The sequence below is a fragment of the Parasteatoda tepidariorum genome, chromosome 11 (genome assembly GCF_982258835.1).
Source record: "Parasteatoda tepidariorum strain Cologne lab strain chromosome 11, Ptep-v5.0, whole genome shotgun sequence".
Classification (NCBI taxonomy): domain Eukaryota; kingdom Metazoa; phylum Arthropoda; class Arachnida; order Araneae; family Theridiidae; genus Parasteatoda; species Parasteatoda tepidariorum.
In genome coordinates, this window is record NC_141765.1 from 963710 (window position 1) to 981449 (window position 17740).

The 17740-nt window shown below is 30.9% G+C and overlaps 1 protein-coding gene across 2 annotated transcripts in view; it reads left to right on the forward strand.

The window, feature by feature from the left end:
• The window catches only part of LOC107452510 (uncharacterized), a 136251-nt gene that overhangs the window by 93735 nt on the left and 24776 nt on the right, over positions 1-17740 (forward strand). For both annotated transcript variants that reach the window (XM_071187592.2, XM_071187593.2), the window contains 4 exons: positions 8867-9004; positions 10198-10258; positions 11741-11792; positions 13934-14030. In XM_071187592.2, coding sequence (XP_071043693.2) covers positions 8867-9004; positions 10198-10258; positions 11741-11792; positions 13934-14030 — 348 coding nt within the window. The remainder of the gene's footprint in view (positions 1-8866; positions 9005-10197; positions 10259-11740; positions 11793-13933; positions 14031-17740) is intronic.

The following is a 17740-nucleotide window of genomic DNA, read 5'->3' on the forward strand; positions in this document are numbered from 1 at the left end:
AAAGCCAAAGAGTGCAGACAAGAATTTTCAATCGAGTTGAAAAACAGATTTGAACTGTTAAAGGAAGAAGAAAATCACAGCAACTCTCAGCAATCGGAAAATAAGGTAAAAGAAAAAGTTGAAGAGACTTGGGAACATATTAAAAACATTTATTGTGATGTAGCAGAAAAAGTGTTGGGTAAAAAGAAAGGAAAGAAAAGCAAAGAATGGATAACGGGAGAAACATTAATACTAATTGAAAACAGAAGGGAAAAGAAAATACAGATGGAAACTACAAAGTCTGGAAGATTATTTAATCGGTACAGACAGCAGTATAGTCAAATTGATAGAGAAGTAAAAAAGTCAGCCAGAAAAGACAAAAGGAAATATTTCACAGACCTTGCCACTGAAGCCCAAGAGGCAGCGCAAAAAGGACAAATAAGTACTTTCTATCAGAAAGTAAAACAAATAAAGGGAAATAAACAAAATTCGCAATGTGCAATACGAGACAAAAACAATAAGTTACTTACTACGGATAAGAGGATCGAAGAAAGATGGAGAGAATATTTTGAAGATACGCTTAACGCACACTATGTTGAAAATTCTGAGCAACTCCCGCAGTGGAAATGGAACAATGCAGCAAATCTTCACACTTAGAAATAACATTGAGCAAAGCTTAGAATATAACACCTCTTTATATTTAAACTTAATTGATTTCAGTAAAGCCTTTGATTCAGTTAAGAGAGAGAAATTATGGGAAATTTTATCACTTTATAATATACCAGAGAAATATATTAACATAATCAAAGATATGTATGATAACAGCAAAGCATGTATAGAAGTAAATGGAGAATCAACTGAATTCTTTTTGGTAAAAACTGGCGTGAGACAGGGATGTATTTTATCAGGATTTTTATTTATACTGGTGATAGACTGGATTATGCGAAACAGCTTGAAAGATGAAAAAAGAGGAATAAGGTGGAATTTCACAACTACTTTAGAAGACCTTGATTTTGCTGATGACATCGTACTTATTTCATCCAAATGTACACACCTTCAGCCTAAAACAGACAAATTCAACAAATATTCAAATAGTGTAGGTTCATTCATAAACAAGAAGAAAACTAAAGTAATGAGAATAAATCAAAAGAAAAATGACAAAATTAAAATCGAAAATCACGAAATAGATGACATAGAGTCATTTAGCTATTTAGGTTCTATTGTAGATAAAAAAAAAAAAGGTGGAAGTAGTGAAGATATTAGACAGAGAATAATCAAAGCAAGAACGTGTTTAAAGGGATTTCATAGATTTTGGAGAGAGTCAAATATTGAAATAAAAACAAAAATAGTTGTTTACAAAGCTATTGTTAGAGCAGTACTATTTATATGACGCAGAAACCTGGAAACAGACTAAGATCGAAATACAAAAATTAGAAACCTTTCAAAACAAATGTTTAAGATTTATTTTTAAAATTTTCTGGCCTTACAAAGTATCAAGTCAAAATCTATTAAAGAGAGCTAAAATAAAAACAATAGAAGATGAAATTAAAAAACGAAGATGGAGCTGGCTCGGACATATCCTTAGAATGAACAAAGAAAGAATTACATCTGTTGCGCTTACATGGACCCCTGATGGTAAAAGAACAAGAGGAAGACCCAGACTTACCATCCAGCGCATGTTTTTGGGCGAATTAAAAGAATGTAGAATATCTGGCTGGGAGGAAGCAAGATCTATTGCTAGAGACAGGAGGCGTTGGAGGGATATGCTAGAGGCCTTAAGTGCCCAAAAGCACGTAGAGGATAAGTAAGTAAGTAAGTTATAAATTTCAATGATAGTTACATGAAACGTTAAAGAAGTATTGTAAGTAATGTTTTTGCCTTAGTTAAAAATCATGTATCTAATAAAGTCAGTAAATATTATGAATTGTGTTCATTTTTGACGTTGTTCGCACGTAACACTTGCCTTCTGTGTTAAAACTTATTGTCTAGCTATAAATAATAAGTGCTGTAATTTGTTCAGAATGTACTTGTAAAACAACGTTCGCTTATAATTCGGTCTGTGAACAAGTTTTTCTGCAACAATGAAAAAGATAAATTGTCTGTAAACAAATTAGCCAAGTTAAACCAATTAGAAAATTAATAATCTGCTACTTTTAGCTCAGTTAAAACCATTACATTCTAGAATGTTTAAAGTTTAATACAAACAATATTGTTGCAGTATTAAAATTTCATGTCTAAAATAAAGAATTAAACATTTTTATTTAAATTTCTTGGGGATATTTCAGTATCGTGATCTGTAGCGCCAACTACAATCGCCAAAGTGCCAAATATATTTTTAACTTGCAAATGTTTTTTAAAAAAAATATGTAAATGTTTGCTCAAGATTATACCTTTCGAGTTCGTCCCTTTCTGTGATGTTCTTTTCTAATTTATTAAATAATTATTATTATAATAATTAGTCTAATAAATAATTATTGTTTAATAAATTTTTTAAATAAATTTCTATTAGAAATAATCTGAGACTGTAAAAATTCAATTATACAATAAAAAAATAAATATGTAACAAAATTTAAATATGCATGCATACTGACTTTTAAAGGACGTTAAGTAAAAATGTTTGGGGGAAAGGGCAAAATATGTTTAATATATATTACAACTTTGAACTATGTGAATTGTTAAAGAATTCTCCTTCTACATGGCTTTTTCAACCATAAATTGATGATTTTGATTTCTCATAGTACAATATATTTTTACATTGACGTACTTTTGCATTAAACGGTTTTTAAAATAAGCAATTGTTTATTTAATACTTTTCTTCACTCTTTTTGTTGACTTGCCACATAGCGAGTAGTTATTTTCAGGTCTAATAAAAGGGGCTAAGGAGTTTTGCAATTTGAATTTTTTTCCATGTTGAAAGACTAGCCATGTTGAAAAATTTTGTTCATGTTGAAAAACTAACACTTCAAGATGGTACAAATGTAGGAAACCTATTATCTTTACTTAGACTTGTAGCTCGGTTTGATCCGCTACTCGCTAATCATCTTAAATATGCCACAGAAACTCCAAAAACTGTCTCATATTTGTCACCACAGATTCAAAATGAATTCATTCATCTTCTGGATTCTACAGCTCGAAATCAACTAATAAACGATACCAAAAGAAATAAATATTGTGGACTTTTGTTTGATTCAACTCCTGATATCTCTCATCGAGAACAAATGTCCCAAGTCGTTTGGTATCAAGATGTTTCCAAAACTGATCGTCGATAACCATCATCATCTAGATGTTGATTTTGTCAATAAAAAGAGTTTCCCATCAAAGAATCTTTCTTGAGTTTTATTGAAATGCATACTAAAGGTGCAGCCTCGATCGAAAATACAATTTTAGAGAAATTAAATTCTGATGAAATTTCATTAACAAACTGCCGAGCACAATGTTACGATAATGCTGCCGTGATGGCAGGTCACACATTTGGCGTTCAACAAAGAATAATGGAAAAAAATCATAAAGCATTATTTGTAAACAATGATAACCATTCATTGAATTTAGTAGGAGTTACTGCAGCTAAACAAGATCCAATCGTTGTGACATGTTTTGGAATAATTGAAAACATATATCTCTTTTTCTCATGTTCAACGTTACGTTGGGAATTATTAAAAAATGCTTTAGCATAAACTGTCAAACGTGAATCTGAAACACGATGGAGCGCCAGAATACAAGCGGTTAGCGTTATCGCGGTTAGCGTTATAGTACTATGCGTAGGTATAGCGTATAGTAGTAGAACTATTAGAAAAACTAGCAGAGGACACCGTGACACCAGAAGTGAAGCTACAATTCTGATGCAAAATATACTAACTTTTAGTTTCATAACTTCAGTTCATTTCTGGTATGAAATCTTAAGGAGGATAATCATGTGCAGCTCCGATTACAGGATCCAAGAATGAATTTTAGAGAAGAGTTCCATGATCTTGAATCATTAGCGACTGAACTAGCCGAAATTCGAGATAAGCTTCGTGAAGAGACTATAAAAAAAGCGAAGTCTCTTTGTGAAAAACGGGGTATTGATACAACAATACGTGTAAGAAGACGTCGAAAAATGCCCGGAGGATTGGCTAGAGATGTTGGTCTTTCTGCAGAAAGTGAAATTTCTCGCTTTATGAAAAGCGTTCTTGATCGTCTCCAACAAGAAATATGTTCACAATTAAGTGACCTTAATTTCAAATTTAGATTTCTACTAGACGTTGAAAATTTATTAAACAAGGATAATGTTGATAACGACCTTGAAAATTTTTTTAAAAATTTGGGTGAAATTTATAATACAGATTTCAATGGAATAGAACTCTATATCGAAATATGTGACTGCAAAATGTTACTCCGCAATAGAAAAAAAATCGAACCTAAAACTCCATTAGAATTTTGTACTTTTATAATCTCGTATGGAGAAGATGTTTTTCCAAACCTGAGAGTGGCACTTCAAATACTCCTGACTATCTCAGTATCAATTGCTAGCTGCGAACGTTCATTCAGCAAATTAAAATTAATTTTGACGTATCTACGATCAACGATGGGACAAGATCGCCTAAGTGACCTAGCATTTTTAAGTGTGGAAAGAGAAAAATTTGAAATGATCAATTTTGATGATATTATTGATAAATTTGCTTCATCAAAAGCAAGGAAAGTTTATACAGAGTAATTAGTTTTATTAATGTATTATAATCATATTATTATTAAATATACACTATCTGGCCATTAATGACCGGACAAACCTCATTTCGGATGCATGAGGTGCTAGCATCAAGTCATTAGGGCGTAGGGCCGCCACGCGCTAGAATCGCAGCCTTAACCCTTCTTGGAAGGCTATCCACTAGGTGTTGGTACACGGCGGCAAGTATTGCCCGCCATTCCTCTTGTAACATGGCAAAGAGCTCAGTGGTGGTTTTGGGGCGTTGTGGTCTGGCCTTCAACCGGCGCTCCAACTCATCCCAGAGATGCTCAATTGGATTGATGTCGGGACTTTGGGATGGCCAGTCAAGCTCTTGCGCCCCCATTTCATCAAACCAGACCGTGATGGCATGCACTTTATGAATGGCAGCGTTATCGTGTTGAAACACAAACGGGCCATTACCGAACTGTTGCCACAGGGTGGAAAGCGCCGAATTGTCCAGGATGTCTCTATACCCTTCTGCGTTCAGGGTTTCCACGCCTTAACACCAAGGGTCCAAGGCCAAACCGTGAGAAACAGGACCACACCATAATTCCTCCACCGCCGAACTTCACAGTGTCCGGTCATTAATGGCTAGATAGTGTATGTATCTCCTTAGAGATAATAAATATTTACTTTTTTATTGCTTTAAAACTGCATGTTTTTAAAATATTTCTTTATAAATATGTAAAATAAATAATAGGTATCTTTTGAACTCATTTTAGATGATCATATACAGTACCGCTCAAAAGTATCAGTATACCTAGAAACTTTTAAAAAAATGGCAAAATTCAAAGTGTCATAACGTCTTTAAAAATGATCAAAAATGCTTCTGCTTTAGCTCATTTTGAAGCTTAAAATCTCTACTTTTATGTACTCTAATTGTTTTTAATTAATATATTTTGCAACTATGTACAATTACACTCTAAACAATCATAGAAAATTGTATTAATTTTTTGTGAAGTTTGACGCGATGTACGGGCACAAAGGGGTTAGATATTGTTAATTTTTATTATACCATTGAAAAATCTGGACTTTTAGCTTTCATTTAAAAAAAAAAATTCCAAACAAACATGTTTTTTGACGAAGTTATTGTCAAATAAAAAAAAAAGGGTTTTTTTTTCAGAATTTGATGATTTTTCAGCAATTATAATGAATTCCGCACAGGAACTATTTAGGTTCGTCCTCCTACCTTCGGTCTTCGATCCAATCCTCGATCCTTCTACCTCGGATTTTCATGCTATCTCAGCTGTCGCAACCAACAGCCTCTACAATAACAATGTTAACTTTTTTTTTTGGAAAATATAATAATGAAATAAGAATCAACGTTTACAATTCAATATTTTGAAATTTATTTTTTCGTATTTTTCTCAGAAAAAATTTGAAAACAAAAATGTAATTATGATAAAAATTCTTTTGTTTTAAAACTTTAAACAGTATTTTTCGAGTAATAAATGAGTTGACATTGAATATACAACTGTCTAATTACAATGGCTCCAGGAGGAAAGGAAATATCGTATCGAAAACGATCTGCTATTATAAGTCTAAGAAACGCAGGACATTCATTACGAGAAATATGTCGTTTAGAAAATGTTAGTTTATAAGGTTGTGCAATATACTCTTCAAAGGTACAAAAAATCAGGAGAAATTAACAACATTTTGCGATCTGGTAGACCTCCAGTGACAACGAAACAAGAAGATAAATTTATTCGTGTTACTAGTAAACTGAACCGATTTAAAACAGCACCAGATATTAGACGGGAATTGAACGCAACAAGAGATTCAGAAGTATCGATTGCAACAGTAAAACGACGTCTAAATGATGCTAATTTGATAGGACGTATAGCTGCAAAAAAACCTCTTTTAAGGCCGATCAATCGAAAGAAAAGATTTGCTTGGGCAAGAAAACATCAAAAATGGACTCCCTCTCAATGGAAAAAAGTCTTGTTTACCGACGAGTCGAAATTCGAGATCTTTGGATCAAAACGAAGATTTTACGTTCGACGTTTGCCTGGTGAACGAATGCTTGAACAGTGTATTCAGCCGACTGTCAAACATGGTGGTGGATCTGTCATGGTATGGGGATGTTTTGGAGGCAGTTCTGTGGGAGATATTGTAAGAATTGAAGGGATATTAAACAAAGAAAGATATCACAGCATCCTTCAACATCATGCTATTCCATCAGGCATTCGAATTTTTGGAGAAAAAAAATTTTGTTACAGCAAGACAATGATCCAAAACACACATCGAAACTATGCAAAACTTATTTGGGAAAAAAAAACAAAAAGATAATGTGCTTCAGAATATGGTGTGGCCCCCACAAAGCCCAGACTGTAATCCTATTGAACTTCTGTGGGATCAATTGGATCGCCAAATTCGAGACGTGCGATTAACCAGCATAAATCATATGTGGAAAGTCCTTCAAGAGCAGTGGCGAAAAATAGACAAGATAACATTAAAAAAGCTGATTGATCGGATGCCTCAAGTGTGTGCTGCAGTTATAAAAGCGCGGGGAGGATATTTTGAAGAAAGCAAAATATGATGTAAAATATTTTTTCATTATTACATTTTTGTTTTCAAATTTTTTCTGAGAAAAATACGAAAAAATAAATTTCAAGATATTAAATTGTAAACGTTGATTCTTATTTCATTATTATATTTTCCAAAAAAAAAAGTTAAAATTGTTATAATAAATTATGAAATAATATTATCGAGAAATATTAAATTTTAATTTATTTTAATTAAAAAATTTTCATATCATATTATAATTACACTAAAATTCATTATAATTGCTGAAAAATCATTAAATTCTGGAGAAAAAAAAACTTTTTTTTTATTTGACAATTACTTCGTCAAAAAACATGTTTTTTTGGAATTTTTTTTTTTAAATGAAAGATAAAAGTCCAAATTTTTCAATGGTATAATAAAAATTAACAATATCTAACCCCTTGTGCCCGTACATCGCGTCAAACTTCACAAAAAATTAATACAATTTTCTATGATTGTTTAGAGTGTAATTGTACATAGTTGCAAAATATATTAATTAAAAACAATTAGAGAACATAAAAGTAGAGATTTTAAGCTTCAAAATGAGCTAAAGCAGAAGCATTTTAGATCATTTTTAAATAAGTTATGACACTTTGAATTTTGCCTCTTGAATTTTGTTTCTAGGTGTACTGATACTTTTGAGCAGTACTGTACATTTCAAAATCTAGTCTTGTTTTCTCAACTTCATTTTTTGTCTCAAACTTAAAGCCTAGCTTAAGCCTATGACTTTATTTATTTTACTTTATTTATTTATTAATTTGCCAGTATATTTTACATATAAAATATTATGTGACTTTCGAATGGAGGGGGCGATAAAAAGGTATTGTGCCCCGGGCACGAGTTAAGCTCGCTACGCCACTGATCAGATATATACATCTCATAAAATATATTGCAGTTTGAAATCAAAATGTATGCCACTAAGAGCACAAGAATATAATTTTTCAAGAAAGAATTTTCTAAAATACTTAAAGTTTCAAAATGGTTTTACAATTCTCAAAAAAGTACTAAAATGTCATACAAGTTTGCTTTAGCCCCAGTATATCTCTGGCTTTAGGAAAAGTGTAGCTGATTTAAATTTTAAAGAAATAATATGGTGTCACTCATTTTTAATGACATTGTTAATATTGGCGATCGAAATGGGCTGCAGGTGGCGTAGAGCAGAACTCTTTTCCTATGGCAACACTTCACATGCTTTCCCCAATAGCGTGTGGAAAGTCATAGAGGAAGGAAGTACGTTAGTTTCTCTCTTGATTTTCATATAGATTAAAATCTTTTAACTTGAAAAACTATATGGAACTGAAAACTACATTAAACATAGTTCTAAAGAAAAGTATCATGGAAATTTTAAAAAATATTTTTATTAAATAAAAAGGAAAAATATTAAGAAAGGGGAAAATATCGTAGTACATTCCTATACAACTGAAAAGAGGAGGAGAGGGAAGGGAGAAGGGCTAAAGGCATGAAACCGGTCTCTCCCCAGATGGCGTATTCGAGTGTTGCGATCGCGAATTAATTTTTATTTCATAATTTTTATTCATTTTACATAAAATTTACTAATATTTTTTTTAACTAATAGAATGTTTCTTGTTTTCTGGAGTGTTATAAGCCAATTATTTAATCAATTTATTTATTATTTAGAAAGGCCACTTTATTGTTTTAAGGTGCATAAATGAAGATGATGTAGACACCTGGTTTGATGCCTTTAGCAGTCAATGTACTGAAGACTTTATGAATACCTACACAAGTCCTTGTCCTCATCCTATATCTATTAATAAGGTAAAATTTGCACATTTTTAATGTTATGCTAGAAGAATTTTGCATTTGTCTATAATTTTAAGAGGGTCACATTAGCTGCAACATATTTGCTAATCAGTATTTTTTTTTTTTATTCTTTTTTTTTTTTTGCTAATAGTTACTTGCTTCAGAAGTCGTTGAAAATAATATTCAGGATGTTCAGTAATCTCTGCCCCTTAATATATATTTTTAGGATCCTTATCAAACAAAAGAAGAAAAAAAGAAATATGCACATTACGCATGCCAATATATTTAAGCAAGAAAAAACAAATATATTTTTAATATCTAACAAATCCCTACTGAGGATAGTGAAATTAAGAAGATCAACACATGTTGGATTGCCAAAAGAAACTAAGAAGTGGTTTAGCAATATCAATCTGATTGGGCAATGAAGCTAGTTTTGATACTTTTAATCTTAAATAAAGCTTTTCAAAAATGTTATAGATTTTGCTACAACCTTTGGCAATATAAACAGAGAATGTTTATGGAAAACTTTGAAAATCTATGGATTCCCTGAAAAACTAATATCAACTATTAAAAATATATGCAAAGAAAGCAAGGGCAAGAACAATAAGAAATAATAATATTAGGTATGTGTAAAGGAATTATACAATAGACAGTTTTGCATTAGAATTTCTGTTAGGCAGGGACCTTTGTTATCAGAAAATCTGTGCAATATTTTGTATTTTTTTAGTTTAGAGACATTTTATTTTTAGTGGCAATTCTAAGTATTTTTGTTTATTAAATATGGTGTATTGGTAGTTTTGTAAATGTAATTGTTGAAAATAGCATACAACTTATTCCATTTTAATATTTTGATGGGGGGAAAAAATGGAAAATTTCTTTATTTTTATCATACAAAATTTTTTGATGAATTCAGATTAAAGTTAATTGTAAATGTATTTTTCCTTTTTCCCTTTTCATTGAAATCTCTCTTACAACGTTTTAGTTATACTTAAAAGAATGTAATGACCTTCTAAAACTTATTGCAACCAGTAAAGTGTTACTTTTTTGGTAAATGTTTGGTAAAGTTAATACATGTTTTGTAATGTAATTATGATAATTCAAGTCAAATGCTTTCAAACTTTTTATACTCATATAACTGATGTAAACATATTATAAAACTCATAAAATATGTTTCAGATAGAAACTTACTATTTAATTATTGATTTTAGAAAGTCGTCGTTATTGATCTTGGAAGCAGTTCTATTCGTGCTGGTATTCTTAAGTCTAGTCGTAAGTTTTCTTTTCTAAAACTTCAAAAATATCCAATTTTGTTTCCAAATAAAATATTAGTATTAGTCAGAAATATGTTTTTGGTCTTCTTTAAGTGTTTTTGAAATTATTGAAATAGTTTCATAAAAGGTTTAAGTGATTTTTTGAAATAAAATTTTACGAATGTAATGAAAATAAATGTGTTGAAATTTAGTATACATACTTATCTATTTATTTATTATAAAGAGAAAATTTATGAAAATGATGGTGAACTGAAAATTTAACTTTATCTAAAAATTAAATTTTAGTTTGAACTCAATTATATGTTAATTTTCTGCACAATATTTATTAAACTTTATCCCTTCTCTAATTTTATTGATTGAGATCTGTATTCTGAGCAGGTAGTAAAAAATGTTAGTAATAAGTAGCTTTAGGACATTCAAACACTCATGAAACATTTACTATAATTTTAGACGTGAATGATCATACTCATGTAGAACCTTCCGTGATGCATAGAAAAAAATGCAGCAATAACTACCTGTAAAGCACCAGACACTAGCAAGTTGTTGCATTTGGAATCAATCATTTGTCAAAGTCTAAATAAATGTTTAATTTATATGAACACCTCCATGACTTGATTTCTGTTCTCAAATTTTTTAATCCTGTTGTGTTAAGTACAAGGATCAAAATAATTAGAAGAAGAAAGGAATTTTCAGGAGAGAAAAGGAATTGAAGACATTTAATGTCTCATTTCAACTTGTGGGGTCTCATAATTTGTGTCATCCAGATGAAAAATCAAAAGTTTCCTCCGTCTGAAATACTTCACAAGAGCAGTATCATTTTCTCTCCTTTCCTTGCAAAGATAATGGTAAAAGGAGAATGATTGACTCTTTAGTAATGAAATAGCTAAACAATATTTTTAGTTATGGATATAGCAAAATATTTTCATGCTTTAAAAAAAATGGTGGTAAGATACATACATTTTTTTTTCTATTTTGGGATTAAAAAATAATTTTCTTTATATTTAGAAAACGTTGTGTCTGGTTCGAAGAGATTAAAAATAACATTTGGGGGGCATAAATGACTATCCACGTCCGATTACAAGAATGTCCGCTTTGGGGAGAGGATACATAATGGTTTGTTCATAGAGGATTCACAGGCAATTAAAAAATGTCTGTAATGAGATACGTTTATTTTGTAATAGTGTACGTAATGTGTGGTTTCACTGTTCTATAAAAGTTCCAGTGCTACTGAAATGACGAGAAAGACTTTAATTACTTAACATTTTGAATGACTTTATTGTTTATCAACAACATTCTCACCTCTATGATAGTAAAACTATTAAAATAATATTTTAACTTTACTTAAACCAAGGATTTTATGAATAATTGTTATTTTATATTTAGATTTTTAAGAAATGGATTCATGTTTAAAATGTTGAATGACATAAAAGTAAGAATTAATTATTTAATTAAAATTTCAACAATATTCTTTTTATTGCAGCTTCCCTTCCACAGCTGTTTTTCCCTACTGTTTGTGCAATCAACAAAAAAAGGTATGAATACCTATCCTACAAGGTTTATTTTTATAATAAATATTTAAGCAAGAGAATGCTGAAATAAAATTATAAAAGGAAGTAAATTTTAAAAGTTCTATTTTGCATGTACATATTAATGCTATAAAGAAATATTTTAATTCCATTTCATTTAATACTTAATAACAATAATTATTTTTAATCAGATTTAGTGTTTAAGTTTGATGATAGAATATATAACAGTAAAGGTGACATTCATGGTGCTTTGGGATAACAAGATAACTAACATTTTCAACTTTATCAGAAAATGAAGAATGAAAATTAAAAATCATAATTTGGGAAAAGATATTTGATAATTATTATTTAACTATCTTATTTAGGTTTGATAAATTTACTTATTAGATACTAATATTCTGAAACTAATCTGAATCAAAATTTAGTTTACTTAAATCAATTTTTGTTTTAAGTAGTTTATAATTTTCTTTTTCTCTGTTTGTCAAAAAAAAATTCAGTTAGTTCATTTTTTTAAATAGTTCCACTTAAATGGTTTTGCTTTTTATTAGTCCAACAGTGGACTGCTTGTAAGTCACGGTTCCCAGTAAATCACCAAAGTCAAGCACCATTGGCTGTGATCAGTGAGTAACCACATTGCTCACCCTGCAAAGGGTATGAGGATGCATGGTATCTGTCCTCATTAAACTGTTCCAACGTAAAGTATTCGGCATAATGCATAGTTTGTCAGTCTACCTAGGCAAGGGGAGCCATTCCCTTTGCAGAGGATCAAAATTGTCTTGGCATGTCTTTGGAATATCCTCATGGATGTTTCCCAAATCGTCACCAATAGCCCATTTAGCATCTCTAGTGCGATGTCAATACTGATTTTTATTTTAACTACTAATACTGGTTTTTATTTTAATTCAATTTTTGAATAATTTTACAGTGGTGGCTGTATAAATTAATAATTATAGATAGAGGGATTTAGTTAATCACTTAGTTTATTATTTAAAATTTAGTTCACTGGAGAAGTTGAAAAGAATTTAATTAGTGATTTTGTGTTTCAGTTAATTTGTTAGTTACTTACATAGCTTGTTGATTAATGCTTTTAGTAATTTATTTAATCAGAGGTTTTGTTAAATTAGTTAGATTTAGTTATTTACAAGCAATTTAGTGATCTAGTCAGTTATAGATTTAGTGATCTAAAGTTCTAGTTATTATTTTGTTAGTCTGTGATCTACTATCTAATAAGTTAGTAATAAATTTAGTTAGTGTTTTAGCTATTGATAGTATTGAGTGATTCAATTAGCGACTAAGTGTTTCCTTTATGTATTAGTATTTTGTTGATTCAATAAGTGTGAATTATTAAGATAGTCATTCTGCGAGGCTATTATTTAGAGATTCAATCGGTAACTTAGTGATTTAGATTATATATTAATCATCCCCTTTTAGGCAGTAATTTATTGATTTAGTTAATGCTTTAGTGATTCAATTAATGTTTAGTGATACATTTATTGATTTAGTGCTTTTAATGAGTTAATCAAAAAGTATTTGCTAATTAACTACTGCAGTAATTAAATAAATTGTTGAGACTACAATTGTTATTTGTGTTCTGTCAAAATAATGATACACAGAACAAAAATTTCAAACATTGAAAACCAGTTGAACAAATTTTAGATGATAATAAATTAATTTTTAGATTCAGCAATGTTTATACATTTCACATGGTGCAAAATAGATAGTCTTCATTTTTGAGGAGATCAGATCACTTCTCAAAAAATTTTGATTTCTGAACATTTTCATTTAGTTCCTTGATCTGTATATAAAACTACATAATTTTTAAAAATTAATTCCTAATTTTATTTTTAAAAAAATCTCTTAAAACAAAATTCTTTGTTTCATAAATTTTATTTGAAATAAACGCTTCTTACTCAAGATTTCAAATGTAGCATCTGTGTCAACTCCAAAGAGAAACAAGGAAATTTTTCTACATTATTTTTGAAAGAAAGAAGTTATACATTTTAACACCACAAAATTATTTTTTATATTTTGAAAGAATTTTAGTTCAAGAACAAATAACAGGTCGTCAACTATTTTAGAACTTATTGGTTCATAGAAAAAGGAAAGAAATCAGGATTGCTACTCTAATATATTTTCTTTATTTACAGTCAGAAAAAAATATTTGGTTGTGGAGCTTTAAACCCAGATATCCGAAAAGACAGTTATTTAAAATTTCTTCTTCATCCATCAGCTAAAGTTGCAAAGGTAAAGCTTAAAATACATTTAATTACGGTTTTTCTTCCTTTTATTACTGTTTGTTTCTATGTAAGCAGAGTTTTACGTAAGTTTTATGTGAGCAGTTTGTTTTTTATGTTAAACAGAAATATATATGAAATATGGACAGAAAGCCTCAATGCATGATATAAACCTCAAAACGTAATCTAGTTAATTGTATGTCATTAACTTTTGATATATTAATTATTCTCAAACATAAACTCTACACTCATGTCCAAGAGTGAAGGAACAAAAACAATTTTGCAAAACACTAAAAAAATTCTATACTGAATTAAGTAAAGAGACAGAGATCTTCAAACTATGTAAGATAGTTCAGAAGAGCTGCTAGTTCTTTTTATAGTTAATAACGCTTGCCCACAAAGGTCTATGCTGATTGAGAAAGACCTTGAAGCTGGAAATATTTAGAGAATGGTCAAATCTTCAGTTCTGAATCTCGAAAAAAAACTGCAGATTGCGAATTGCGAAGAAATTTCAGATTTTTCCCTATACTGAACCACATATTTTTTCTGATATGTCTTTCTTTGTTTTTTACAAAACTCGACAGTATCTTTTTTCTTTAAAGAACTTAAAAGACTTTACCCAATAATTAAGCATGAGTCATGAGATCACAAGAAATGAAGCAACATACCTAGGTGAAGGCTGAAACTGGACTAAATATTTTATTATAGTAAAGAGGTTATATTAAAGACAACACTGCTGCCATCGATGTACAACAATATAAACTAACTCTTTCAACACTCCCACTTTAGTTTACATTTTTGGGAATACTAAAAGAAAATCACAAATGTGCAGAAAAAATAAAAAATAAATCATATCAGTCCCATTAATTTTTCACAATGTTCATGCCTAGTTCTATTAACAGTTTTTGTTAAATAGTCCACATTTATATTTATCATATTCACTCCCACTGTCCGAAGCAGTCCTTCTCCTTTTTGGTGCGTTTTCTTCTTCACTTTGACTATTGTCAGATGTAATTCTCCTCTTGTTAATTCACTATCTGAAACAATTTTTCTGTTCTTGCTTGGCCTGTCTTCATCACTCTGTATGCCATCACTTGCTCCTTTTCTTCTTTTAGATTTTTCATTACCACTGTCAGAATTTTCACTTCCACTATCAGAAGCAACTTTCCTCTTTTTAGGCCCACTGTCTTCATCACTTTGAATAATATCGCCAGCACTTGCTTTCCTTTTTCGTTTAGACTTTTCTTTTCCACTGTCAGACTCCTCACTTGATGAAATAGTTGCTTTAGAAACGATTATACTCCCTTGTTTGGATTCTCTATCTTTCTTACGCATTCGTCTTTTACCACCTTCTCCTTCATCATCAAGTTTCACGATCATCTTGTGGCACACGTCTTCTCTGTCAGAGCCTGAAGCCTTTGCTTCTTCATCTGATTGTTCCTTATTAGAATATTCATCATCTGATTGTGCCTTATTGGAACCACCTTCATTGTCAGATTGGGTTTGTTTAGGTTAATGGACCCTTCTGATCTATTACATTCTATTTCAATCCCTAAACAATAATTTAAATCTTTCATTTCAAATCTTTTACTTAGTTGCTTTTTTGCTAAATTTTTAAGCCTTACTGAGCTGCTAAAAATTAATAAATAATCTGCATAAATAGCTACAATTACAAGTTCTTTATCACTTAGTTTAATATACACACAACTATCAAAATAACTTTGCCTAAATCCCATTTCAACTAAGCCTTCTTCTAATGTCAGATACCAAAGCCTGACACTTTGCTTTAAGCCATCTAGAGCTTTATTAAGAACTTTCCCATCTAAATTTTGTTCATAATACTCACTAAACCCATCTGGAATTTTCATGTATATTTCTTCATTTAGTGTCCCTTGAACAAAAGCCGTAACAGCATCCATTTGATCGATTTCCCGATCATAAATAGCTGCATAAGCCAACAAAACTCTTAATGTTACATAATGAACTACTGAGGAGAACGTTTCTGTATAATCTATTCCTTTGATCCGGGAGAAACGCTTAGCTACTAAACGGGTTTTGTACCTTTCAATATCTCCATTCACATTATGTTTCAATTTGAATACCCATTTGCAATCAACAATGTTTTTATTTTTAGGCTTATTTACTATGTCCCAAGTTTTGTTTTTAATGTGACCCGCTATTGTTTCACATAAAGATCCTCTTCAATGCCTAGCAGTAATACCATTGAGTGTCTCATCAATAGTATTAGGTTCAGAAAGAAGTTCATTTATTGCCAGTAAAGCATCGGCAAAGCAAATAGGATCTAAGTTTAGCATTTGCAAATCTGGCATACTATTGGTATCAAAATTTTGATAACGAACAGGAAGTTTAACTGTTCTTCCTATAGGTGTCAGTTTCGGCATGTCATTGTCTACGGTTATATTATTACTGTCATCATTATTTACAAAATTGCCTCTATTTAAGCCATTAATGTCATCCCGACCTGAGTTAATATCATTTCGGAAATTTAATTCATTATCACCCCTGCTAACATTATCATCATTTTGGAATTTATCTGATGTGTCGTCAAAATCAACAATGCTCTCACAGAATAAAGAGTCATCACTGAACTCTGGTGAACTTTTGTCACTGTTATTGTCATGATACATATCATGTTCCAAAAAATGTACATCTCGGGCTACAACAATTTTACAATTAGTTGGATCAATTAGACGATAGCCCTTCCTATCCTTACAATACCCAACAAACATTAACTCTCTAGCTTTCATATCCCATTTTAAACGCTTCTGTTTGGGAATATGAGCAAAAGCCCGACACCCAAACACCCTTAAGTATTTCAAGTTTGGCTTTTCACCACTCCATTTCTCAAAAGGTGTCATGTCTGGAACCGCAATGGTTGGAGATATATTTTTACAATGAGCTGCTGTTTCAACTGCTTCAGCCCAACATTCCTGGCCAAGGTGGGCATCCACCAACATAGACCGAGCTCGCTCAACGAGTGTTCTGTTGTTACGTTCTGCAACCCCCATTTGCTCCGGTGTATAAGGGATAGACTTTTGATGCTGAATCCCTGTGGAAGCAAGAAAACTATCCATCTCATTATTAACATACTCCGTCCCATTATCAGAGCGTAAAACCTTAATAGGTGTGCCAGTTTGTCTTTCTACATATGACTGAAAGTCTTTGAATTTATAAAGTAAACAAAAGTCATTCGTGATAAATCATCTATGAAACTTATAAAGTACCGAGAACCACCTATTGATAAAACACTCATGGGTCATGGGTCCACAGAGGTCACTATGCACTAAGCCTAACAAGACTTTTGCTCGTTTAGCCTTACCCTTAGGAAATGGTTGTTTATGCATTTTACCTTTAATGCATGGTATACAATCATTAATTTTCCCATTAAAAGAGAAACCCTCAACCATATCTTGCAATCTAACCATCCCTCCTTCACTTAAATGACCTATTTTCTTATGCAATATTTCATTTGATGAGTTTTGAGCAGTAATTAAAGTCATATCATTATGAATATCTAAAGAATATAATCTATCGCTTACACCTGTTCCGTTAGCTACTAAATTATCACCCTTATGAACAAAACATCTTTCCCCTGTAAAGGTAGTAACCATCCCAAAATTTTTGTTTAAATACTTAATAGATAACAAGTTAGCAGTTAGTTTTGGAACATGCAATACATTATTAAAACTTACTTTTGCT